General features: G+C 36.2%; 1 protein-coding gene and 1 long non-coding RNA gene across 2 annotated transcripts; both read left to right on the plus strand.

The window, feature by feature from the left end:
• Positions 1-2177: 2177 nt before the first annotated feature.
• On the plus strand, positions 2178-4350 carry LOC148076049 (uncharacterized). The gene is made up of 4 exons (XR_015711859.1): positions 2178-2428; positions 3197-3333; positions 3447-3491; positions 3562-4350. It is a non-coding gene; the product is annotated as an uncharacterized LOC148076049 (long non-coding RNA).
• Positions 4351-4992: 642 nt separating this feature from the next.
• paf1 (PAF1 homolog, Paf1/RNA polymerase II complex component) lies at positions 4993-11611 on the plus strand. Its single transcript, XM_087796194.1, has 14 exons — positions 4993-5213; positions 5495-5527; positions 5627-5719; positions 5794-5915; positions 6377-6443; positions 6525-6626; positions 6708-6813; positions 9261-9329; positions 9712-9815; positions 9907-10023; positions 10090-10218; positions 10315-10420; positions 10583-10667; positions 10734-11611. Exons 1-14 carry the CDS (start codon positions 5167-5169, stop codon positions 11156-11158), a joined length of 1605 nt encoding a protein of 534 aa, XP_087652320.1. The 5' UTR covers positions 4993-5166; the 3' UTR covers positions 11159-11611.
• Positions 11612-12253: the final 642 nt, after the last annotated feature.

Consider the following 12253-nt stretch of genomic DNA (forward strand, 5'->3'; position numbering starts at 1 on the left):
GTACTTTGAGGAACTCCTCAACCCGGATGTCCCACCCTCTCTAGTGGAAACAGAGCTGGAGGCTGATGGACGGGCTTCATTGATCTCTCGTGCTGAAGTCACTGTGGTGGTCAGAAAGCTCCACAATGGCAAAGCTGCGGGATTTGATGAGATTCGCCCAGAAATGCTGAAGACTCCACACTGCTGAGTGTTGAAGGGCTGTCTTGGTTGACTCGTCTCTTCAACATTGCGTGGGAGTCTGGGTCGGTACCTGATGAGTGGCAGACCGGGGTGGTGGTCCTCCTCAGCCTTCCTGGTAGAGTCTACTCTAAGGTCCTGGAAAGGAGGGTCCGATCGATGGTTGAACCTCAGATCCAAGAGAAACAATGCGGGTTCATCCTGGCCGTGGACCAACTCTTCACTCTCTTGACGAAAATGTGAAATATTGCACAAAATAGGTGATTTTGAAAATTTCAAGAAGAAATTAAAAAAACTAATGAGTGTAGTAACTTGATATGAAGGTACTTCATAAGTGACATGAATTTGGTGACCATCAGAGTTGTAATTACAAAGCTATTACAAAATGTATGTGAAATATTGCACAGAAAAGGTGATTTTAAAAATTTCAAGAATAAATTCGAAAAACTAATGAGTGTAGTAACTTCATATGAAGGTACTTCATAAGTGACATGAATTTGGTGACCATCAGAGTTGTTATTACCAAGCTATTACAAAATGTATGTGAAATATTGCACAAAAATAGCGATTTTGAAGATTTTAAGAAAAAATTTAAAAAACGAATGAGTGTAGTAACTTGACACAATGGTACTCCATAAGTGACATGAATTTGGTGACCATCAGAGTTGTAATTACAAAGCTATTACAAAATGTATGTGAAATATTGCACAAAAACAGTGATTTTGAAAATTTCAAGAATACATTTGAAAAACGAATGAGTGTAGTAACTTGATATGAAGGTACTTCATAAGTGACATGAATTTGGTGACCATCAGAGTTGTAATTACAAAGCTATTACAAAATGTATGTGAAATATTGCACAGAAACGGTCATATTTAAAATTTTAAGAAGAAATTTAAAAAAAATAATGAGTGTAGTAACTTGATATGAAGGTACTCCATAAGTGACATGAATTTGGTGACCATCAGAGTTGTTATTACCAAGCTATTACAAAATGTATGTGAAATATTGCACAAAAATAGCGATTTTGAAAATTTTAAGAAAAAATTAAAAAAAACTAATGAGTGTAGTAACTTGACACAACGGTACTCGATAAGTGACATGCATTTTGTGACCATCACAATTGTAATTACAAAGCTATTACAAAATGTATGTGAAATATTGCACAGAAACGGTCATATTTAAAATTTTAAGAAGAAATTAAAAAAAACGACGAGTGTAGTAACTTTATATGAAGGTACTCCATAAGTGACATGAATTTGGTAATCATAAGAGTTGTCATTACAAAGCTATTACAAAATGTATGTGAAATATTGCACAGAAATGGTGATTTTGAACATTTCAAGAAGAAATTAAAAAAACTAATGGGTGTAGTAACTTGATATGAAGGTACTTCATAAGTGACATGAATTTGGTGACCATCAGAGTTGTAATTACAAAGCTATTACAAAATGTATGTGAAATATTGCACAGAAAAGGGGATTTTGAAAATTTCAAGAAGAAATTCGAAAAACTAATGAGTGTAGTAACTTGATATAAAGTACTCCATAAGTGACATGAATTTGGTGACCATCAGAGTTGTAATTACAAAGCTATTACAAAATGTATGTGAAATATTGCACAGAAACGGTCATATTTAAAATTTTAAGAAGAAATTAAAAAAAATTATGGGTGTAGTAACTTGATATGAAGGTACTTCATAAGTGACATGAATTTGGTGACCATCACAATTGTAATTACAAAGCTATCACAAAATATATGTGAAATATTGCGTGAAAATAGTGATTTAAAAGAATTTAGAGGAACATTTTAAAAACTAATGAGTGTAGTAACTTGATATGAAGGAACTTCATAAGTGACATGAATTTGGTGACCATCAGAGTTGTAATTGAAAGAAAGTCTGCTGGTTAAAATCAGACAATATTTTTCAACACTACATTTTTGTCAGTGTAAATAATTTGTAGACGGTCCCTCGTCTGATGCCGCGCCTGCAGAGGCTCTTTCACGCTATTTTTGCTGTTTACGTGCGATCAACAAATGTTTTCTTCAAAAATGAGGGTGTAGTACATAGCTAGTGCAACAGTGATCAAAATACATTGGGCTTTGTTATTTTTAATAACTCGTATAAAAAGGTATTAGAGCTCAAAGATCGAATCTGTCAATATCGAGCCAACTTTACTTAAGTTGCGAACACAGAGGTTGTAAACAAAAGTGAAGCGTAAAGCGGGAGGAATGCTGTCTCTGGACTTCAGTAAGTGTTCATTCAACATCAGACGAAAGTACACTTTATTAGCTTTGAAGCTACGAGAACATCGTGTGCAGCGTGTGTGCTCAAGTAGCTCAAAGTTGAGGCATGTCTTCGACAATACTTCACGCTCAAGTCTGTGGTTAATGTATGTTGTCTATCATTTCGAAGCAATATTTCATGTGAAGTTGAAGTTTGTTGCTGTCACCATATTTAACGTTAGCATTCTAACTCGGTTAAATCAACAGCTCGACAAATAGCTACCTGGCTAACAACTCGTTGTTTACGCAGAAGCCTGTCTTAAAAGTAACGTGCATTTGTAATTCCAAAACTGGCTTCGATCAAACAAGTTTTAACAAATTCATTATATACAGGCAGCATTGTTGTATATATAGGCAATATTTTCCTATTAAAACATCGTTTGTGTGATGCTTATCTTTGCGTTTCATTTTTCTAATACATTTTTAGATGTTGCTGCTCAGTGGTGATTGAGTCTATATGAAGTTAAAAAAAGGACATGTTTTTGGTTAATCAATGTTATTTTGTTGCCCAGAAAATGACAATAATCTCCAATTTAACTTGAGAAAATGTTTATATTTTGAATTAATGACAATACAGGAAACGTTTTAAGAATTATTGTATTATAGTTATGTTAACAAATCACTATTGAACAATATTATTAATGATCTGCTTTCATCAAAGAGAATGTTAACATTAGTTTTAACCAGTTCAAGATGTGCAACGTTGTATAATTCTTTCCCCCCTTTTCCCCAGAGCTGAAAGATGTTGTGTGAACTTCTTTTTTCTTCATTATGGTTCATCTTTGTCATCTTCTGGGTGGAGACCATAAGTGTGTGGCTGTTTCTCTCCATGTTCTACCAAGATCGGGCCATATACAACTGGGGAGATGGGTAAGTGCTAGAATTAGATTAGATAGACTCTATTAATTAAAGTGATCACTAATACCCTAGAATTTTTAAAAAGAAAGAGGAAGTATTTGTAATAGTCATCTTCAATCTTGCAGGGGATTTACAGATGATTCTGGAGAGATGGCATACATGCTGCAGAGGTACAGTATACTCAATGTCATCATTTCATCTTTTTTGGAAGTGTGAGTGTTTTTTTTGGTCACCTTACAGAATTGATGAACTCATCCAGAGAGAGATGCAGACCTGAAAGAGATGAAGAGATGAAAAAAGGATTCAGTCACCCAGTGTCAATCAGATAAATGCTTAAGTAGTATTCTTTTGAAAAACACTTTAAGAAGCTGGGGCCTTGCGTCTTTCATGCAGTAAAGATGAGTCAAGATGTCCATGAGTCATAGAATTCACACTAACCTGTGTAACACCTTTTGTTTTCTTTTAAACTTTAAACAGTTTTAGACTATCATTGGTATGGTGTTCCAATCATACTGTAGCTCTATGCAACGTTTGATTTTTACAAATATTTTAAAATCTTAGTTGATTTTTAAGAAGATGTATAACTTAACATTTACAAAATAAATGGTTGGTGTAAAGAGTAGCAAAGATTTGTATTCATATAAGAAATATAATGATCTTCTTCAACCTTGATGTGGTTGGTATGTTTACTCACAAATAACGGCTTGAAAGTGTTATTGGTGGGCTTTGAATCGCGTAGAAGTTGGTGCAGTAAGCACAACTTACAGTATAAATATGTGTAAATATATTGTATAAGCATACTATTCTCTCCTAAAAAAAAAAAAGAATCGTCTTCAACTATTTTCGGGCTAAAATGGGCTATAAAGGTACTCAAATACACCAATTTGATTTGATAACCCAATTTTTGTCACCTGTTTCATTTCCTTATACAATTCAAAAATGTACAGGTATGTAAAAAAAAAAAAGGTATTCAATAATGTCTTTGGTTTCTATCCTTTGTCACTGTTCAAATTAAAGAAGTTTTCAATACATCTGTATTTTTGTCTTCATATTCACATGTAAGATTTATTTAAATTTAATGTAAATGCATGGATTTTCAAAATCGTGTAGCCATTGATTGTCATCGAAGAAACAAAATGGACCGTAAGAAATCTTATAATTTAGACCAACATTAAGGGTCTCAATTGGTTATTACTAACTTTTTGTAGTATTTTTTATTTAATTAGTTCTATTTACATTTTTTTTATATTATGGCAATTTAAGATAAGCATATTGAGTATAGTAAGCTACATTGTTTTATTTTTTAAATACATATGTGATACATTTGCATTTAATAATGTATTATTATGGAATTGTATATTTTATTTTAACTCTAGTGTTGTTTTTATCCCACTGCTTAATATTTAGCTTTGTGACCGTGGTCTGGAAAAGCGCTATATAAATACAAATGACTTACTTACATTATATTTGACTTTATTAGATCTCGGCTATTACACTTTTTTTTAAGAATGTTATTTTAAACCGTTTTATGCCCCTGACAATTTTTATATCAATTTGTGTCTTCGCTTATTTTTATGTTTCATAATTTTGTTGCATCTAACTAAAGTCGACAGTGAGTCTCCAGAACTGCAGGGGCGCTCTTTCAAACACATGGTATGGGCTTCACTCAAGAACGGGTCAACATCCTGCTCTACCGGGAATAGAACCCGTTCCCTCACATTTTCGGATGGAAGGCTGCATTTTTTAGTTACCGTATTTATTTTGAGGATTATTTAGCCGCTTTGTGGTAAATCTTATGATCCACACCTCACTCTTGTCGACTTGTTCGCTGTTTTGCGATCCAACATGGCGCCAACGATTCAGTCTCAAGCACAACGGGAGGACGGTCACAGGTAGGAAGAGATGCTCGAAGTTAGATTTCTGCAAAGAATATTGCGCCGTTTAATGTTTATTATTGTTGCCTAAACGTTTTGTCATTGTCAAAAAATAACATTTGCTTTCAAGTGCAAAATAGTGGAGGTTTTAGACGAAAATATGCGTCTACTTATCTTATACATTTAGTTAATTCCAAGTGTTATACACTGTTATACAAACAGTGTGTTGAACGTATGGAAGTTTAATAAATAATAAGAAAATAGCAGTCATTGAAATACCTGTTTGTTTGTTTTTCCAGTCGCCCTTCGTCTCACCGGACAGTACCAGAGAGGTGATTTCTTGGCTATATTATAATTTTTCCGCAATTTTATTTAAATGCTACCTCTTCAGGTGCACAATAACACATTTAAAAAAATATTTTTCTTGAAAGGTCTGGGGTAGTATGTCGGGTGAAATACTGCAACAGCTTGCCTGACATCCCATTCGATCCAAAATTCATCACTTATCCATTCGACCAGCACAGGTAAGACTCCAGTTCCTCTCTCTTCCTCCCACAAGACCATGATGTAAAGACATTCCACTCTTCTGTTGTGGCAGATTTGTTCAGTATAAAGCCACGTCATTGGAGAAACAGCACAAGCATGAGCTTTTGACAGAGCCTGACCTTGGTGTTACTATCGACCTCATTAACCCTGACACTTATCGCGTTGACCCCACCAGTAAGTATCCACATTGTGACGGTAATCATTATATGCTTAAACCCTCAGCCACTATGTCAATTTAGTTAGATACACTCTTTCTTAAATCTGAAATGAGAGTTTAAACATTCATTTTTTTTATTATGAAAACCAAAAGGGAAGTCCCTGGTTGTAGTACTGAGCTTTGCTTTGGTATATGGTTCAGATGCTCAGCAAGTTACAAGTGTGCAGAAGAATGTTGCAGTTGGAGATAACCGAAACCACCTTAGGTGTCACAATGGAGGATGATCATGAGAGGACAGAGGTGGATGATGCAAAAGAAAAATAATCATGTTATTTAGAATGTAGTTTTAAAATTGTATGTGTGTGATAAATCACTTGCATAACATTCAAATTTGTAGTAACCACTTAAATTAAAAAAAATCAAAACAACAGTTGTTTTAGAATGCATTATATTCTGAAGATTTTTTCTTTTTCTTCAGTAATTTTGGATCCAGCAGATGAAAAACTGTTGGAGGAAGACATCCAGGCTCCTTCAAGTTCCAAGAGGTGGGAATCATTCAATGAGTATTGTTTTCTCATGGATAACAGTATGATGGATAAATTGTGGATGTCTGTTTTGTTCTAAAGATCTCAGCAGCACGCCAAAGTGGTACCATGGATGAGAAAGACAGAATACATTTCAACTGAGTTCAACAGATATGGTGTGTGCAATGAAAAAGTGGAAGTCAAGTAAGTTTGTTAAAAGATTTATTGGTTGAAACGAACACTTGTCAGAAATGTGCTTAATTACTGTGACCTGGCACCGTGTAGGATCGGAGTGTCTGTCAAACAACAGTTCACAGAGGAGGAGATCTACAAGGACAGAGACAGCCAAATTTCTGCCATTGAGAAGACGTTTGAAGATGCACAGAAATCAGTAAGTTACATCTTAATCATGATTAGAAATGGCTTGACTTATTGACCTGGCCTTCTAGTATTGTTATATAGTGGGATGCCTTGTTTATTATTTAGTTATAAAATGTCTCTTACTAAATGTGGGCTCTTTACATTAAGAAATAGGATTACAAGTAAATATGCTTCCTTATAAAATACTTCCGTCATTGAGTGGAGGATTTTTACGTTACATTGCTCTGTGAGCAATTGTGACGGCAAGCCTTCCACTCGATCTCAATAGGGATAGCTTGCTACTGCAAAGTATGAACCATGTGATAAAAGTTCTTAATTTTGAATGGCTTGTTCATTGATGGGAGAACAATGCAGCTGCTATATTTTGATTGAGCAGCAATAACTTTCAGGACCTCTTTAGATTCTTTTACACCATAGGGACGTTTGCCTGATTATGGATTACTGAAGTAATTTATATTTGACGAAAAAAACACCAATTTAATTATTGTCAGCTAGATCAGTGGTCCCCAACCTTTTTTGCACCAAAAGACATTCACTGATTAGTAATTTATTCCATATCTATGACCATGCTGTAGCTAATTGTCACCGCTGTAGTCAAAACAAGTAGGGCAATTTTGTCCTTTACTAAACTGTCATGGACAGATTACTTTATCTGGCCAGCTTTTTCACCGTAAACTTGACAACAGAACTCGGGGAACACAATGCTGCCCACTGAAGTGCAACCTCCCATGATGCATCCCTGCTAATTAGCAAAAGCTGTTTGGTTGCTTTTAAGCCTGCTGTCATTTGCGATCACCAGCAGTTGACCTTCTTCTTGCAGATGTTTCCAGACGTACATTCTGCACGCAAAAAAAATATTCACATGTATGAATCTGTGCATGACACGAATCCAAGAACTTGGCCTTTGTTCATCCAAATTAACGTAGAATTCAGCACAGATGTGTTCGTCCCTTTCCACGCCCTCATTTAATTATTTCAATCTTATTTAAATGAACCAGAACCAGTGATTCTCCTCTCTGCGATCAGAAATAAATAAATGAAAACGTGAATTTAAATTGGATGAACTGACTTGAATCATACACTGTTTATATTTTACATATGGGTTTATCGACACAAATACTTAATTGACATAAACATTCATGGGCTTGTTTGAAACATCTTAAGATAAAATGTGACTAGAGTAAAACTGATAATCAGTAACTTTAAGCAATGAGCAGTGATGATGAAGATTGTCTGATCGTCTCTTTGCTTCATTAAAGTGTGTGGCTTGACTGCGCAACACACACACGTATTTTGTTAACAAATCCTGCCATTGTGTGATGGTGCATTCAAATAATTGTGCTTTTTAAGGAGATGGCTTTGCTCACATGAGGAAAAACGTATTTTACTGCGCCTAGCTGCGGCTTTAGTTTGATATGACTGACATAATGCTCTTTCACAAAACGTCTGTGACTATTGTAGACTACACTTGAAGCTGTCAGATGCGAATCATTTTGTTCGTTATGTTATAAAAACTGATCTAATTGCTTATATATGTGTGTGTTAATATTTTATCAATATGGTAGTGATCAATCAGCTTTCGCTATTGGGCAGGGATGTATCATGAGAGGTTGCAGTTCTGTGTGCACCATTCATTTGTTAGGTTGGATTATTATTACTGTCTTGCCCCAAGTTATTTTTTCAAGTTCAAGATGATGCCACTGCCAAATAAAGTCACCTGTCAATGACAGCGTGGTGAAGGACAAAAGGTCTTGTGTGTAAGCCTTCAGCCGATGACAACTCCCACAGGCAGCCGTCCAGTCATATCGGCTGTGCTGATGACTTTTTTTTTTAACTTCTTAAATTTAAATCCCTTTCGGACATTTGTTCTACCTGCCACAGAAGTTTTGCTGTCGAGATCTACTACAAACTTGCACTAGCTAACTATCTCACGTCACAGAGTGTGATAGAAGAAATACAATAAAAATGGGCCATAAATTCTTATCACTACTTTAGCAAATGCGTTAAACAAATTAGGGAAGATTCATTTAAATCCATTTCTTAATATGATGCAATTAGTAGGTTAAAATCACTGCAAATACTTAAAGTTTTCAGTTTAGATTAAAGGTTTGGGGTTAGGTTGTGCTTTGATCTGTATGACTGCATAAACATGTTACTAAAAGAAAGCATCTAAACGTCTAGTAAGATTTTTAAGACAAAAGGTCTTGTGTGTAAGCCTTCAGCCGATGACAACTCCCACAGGCAGCCGTCCAGTCATATCGGCTGTGCTGATGACTTTTTTTTTTAACTTCTTAAATTTAAATCCCTTTCGGACATTTGTTCTACCTGCCACAGAAGTTTTGCTGTCGAGATCTACTACAAACTTGCACTAGCTAACTATCTCACGTCACAGGTCAACGTAAAATGAGGAAAAATAACTGTGCATTCATGCTTGGCTTATTGTTTCTTCTTTTTAAGATTTCAACGCACTACAGTAAACCCAGAGTTACGCCAGTGGAGGTACTACCTGTGTTCCCAGACTTCAAGGTAAGCGAGATGAATAATCTGGTTTCTAAAGGTTCTTTGTTTTGTTTTCCTACTGCTTTTATTGAGCTGCTTTAATGTGATCGTGAACAATGATTTGTCTAGGAAACACCTGGATTTCTGTTGTCCTTATAGTTACAAACACTCCTACTCTAAACGGCTTATTTACATTCCCATAAGAAAAGATAAGGTAGTTAAATTACACTGAGCATCTGTTCAAATGGACAATTGGCCGTAAACCATTACAATTATTCTAGTAATGTTATAATAATGTTTAACTTTTCATATTTGCATTCCGATGTTGTGACAATAAAGTTATTTGAAAAGCTGCTTGTAAATATCCCATCACATCAAGCGCAGCTATTGATATTTTTATCTTCCTCAGATGTGGATCAACCCGTGTGCCCAAGTCATCTTTGACTCTGATCCTGCGCCTAAAGACATGACAGCACCGGCTGGTGTGGAGATGATGTCTCAAGCCATGATCAGGTCAGTATTAGAGGTCTAGTCTTACCGCTCACCTCATTCTTCCCCGTCTGTTGCATTTTATTTTAACTTCTTTTGTCATTTTGTGGTTTAGAGGTATGATGGACGAGGAGGGAAATCAGTTTGTGGCCTACTTCCTGCCTAACGAAGACACAATTCGCAAGCGCAAGAGGGACTGTGACGAGGGAATGGATTACATGCCTGAAGATCTGTGAGTAACGCAATTGTCGCTCAGCTTTGAAATCCACAGAAAAACTCAACTTTCTTTATGTTACAGATACGATTACAAGATCGCAAGAGAATACAACTGGAACGTGAAAAACAAGGCCAGCAAGGGTTACGAAGAGAACTACTTCTTCATCTTCAGAGACGGAGATGGTGTTTACTACAATGAGCTGGAAACGAGGCAAGCTCATTTGAAGACAACTACTAATTATTAATGATCTCTAGAGGAGACTCCTTTTGTTTAAATACTGATTATATTTTCATGTTTGACCTACAGGGTGCGTCTGAGCAAGAGACGCGCTAAGGCAGGAGCTCAGTCGACTACAAACGCTGTTCTGGTCTGTAAACACAGAGACATGAATGAGAAGGAACTCGAGGCACAGGTACGACTTTTTTGCTTTCCAGATTTAATATATGGAAACTATATATTTAAAAAGAAGTTGTTGGTTAAAAAATGGCATTAAACAGTTATATTTATTAGTTTCATACTAATCAGTATGTTAGAATGGCAGAAATAAAAACAAAATGTGGATCACAATTCCCAGGATGCACGTAAAGCTCAGCTGGAGAACCATGAGCCAGAAGACGAAGAAGAAGACATGGACATGGATAAAGACATGCAAGACTCAGGTGAGTTTTCAGCTCAAAATATGTTTTGTGATAAAATTTTAATATCATTTTCTTCGCTCTTTCTAGGGGATGAGAAAGAGAAGGGCAGCGGCAGTGAGGCTGAGAACTCTGGCAGTGAATCAGAAAGGGAGGATGAAGTGCGCGAACGAAAAGAAGAAGAGGAAGAGGACAGCAAGCCGAAGAGGAGAAGGAAATCCAGCGCCAGTGGAAGTGAGAGCGGCGAGGACAGGACCAGAGAGCTGCGAGATGAGGAAGAAATCTTCGGCAGTGACGACGACAGTGACGACAACGGCCCCAAAAACTCTGCCAGGAGCAGCGGTGACGAGGGCAGCGGCAGCGAGGATGAGGGCGGGAACAGAGGGGGCAGCAGAAGTCGCAGTGCATCTCCGGCTCATAGTGACCGCAGCAGTGATCACTCTGACGCTCAGGCTCAGAGCGGCAGTGGCAGTGATCAAGGCTCTGCCTCGAGCGATGCGAGTGACAGTGAATAACTGCAGTTATCCGTTCACTACTGAAATGACCACTTGTCTAATCAATAAGATTCAGTCACAGCGATTCTTGCAGTGTCCCAGCAGCATCTACCGTTGTATCATGAGTCTATAGTCCTTTTTTATGACATAAATCCAATGTGCGTGTAAGAGGCCGATCATTTTTGGACAGTGTTTATTCTCTTTTATTTGTAGGCTTACTATCCTGCTTGTATCTTTGTCATTCCTGGTTTACGTCTGGCATGTTTATTAAAGATTCATGTCTGAATGACTTATGGTGTTCATTTTGTGCGTAATGTTGGCGAGGAAGCTCCAGTAGAGCAAAGTTTTTTTTTAAATGCACAAGGTATCTGTGACTTTGAAGATGAATGAAGCATATGCCTAACAATGTTTGTTTTGGAACTTTTGTTTTGTGACAGTTTCATTAAAAAAATAAAATGACTGCCCTTTTCTATATGTTTATGTATATGTTTTTTGTTTTCTTACATTATAGCATCCTTCCTGTTCTCTCCAACAAATGGAAGTCCAAAAAATATGGGTTCACATTTAACTTTTTGTTACTTTTGCAAATCTTGTGATAGAAGAAATACAATAAAAATGGGCCATAAATTCTTATCACTACTTTAGCAAATGCGTTAAACAAATTAGGGAAGATTCATTTAAATCCATTTCTTAATATGATGCAATTAGTAGGTTAAAATCACTGCAAATACTTAAAGTTTTCAGTTTAGGTTAAAGTTTTGGGGTTAGGTTGTGCTTTGATCTGTATGACTGCATAAACATGTTACTAAAAGAAAGCATCTAAACGTCTAGTAAGATTTTTATCGTTACTTTCTCCTTGGAGTTTGTTTGTACTCTAAGAGGATCTTTGACATGTAAACTACAATAAAGGGGTCCCCAACCTTTTTTCACCGCAAACCGGTTTAATGTGGGCTTTGTGTTAACATACCAACCTACATATATAAAAATGTACCACTAGTTTATGGGTTTATCTTTTAGGGTAAACTTGACTGAAGTAAGTGCCTTGACATGTTATTTCAGAAAAATAACCTGTTTTTTCTACACAAAACACCTTTAAGACAGTAATAATCAAAAGAA

This window comes from Callionymus lyra, chromosome 7 (assembly GCF_982586985.1).
Source record: "Callionymus lyra chromosome 7, fCalLyr1.hap1.1, whole genome shotgun sequence".
Taxonomy (NCBI): domain Eukaryota; kingdom Metazoa; phylum Chordata; class Actinopteri; order Syngnathiformes; family Callionymidae; genus Callionymus; species Callionymus lyra.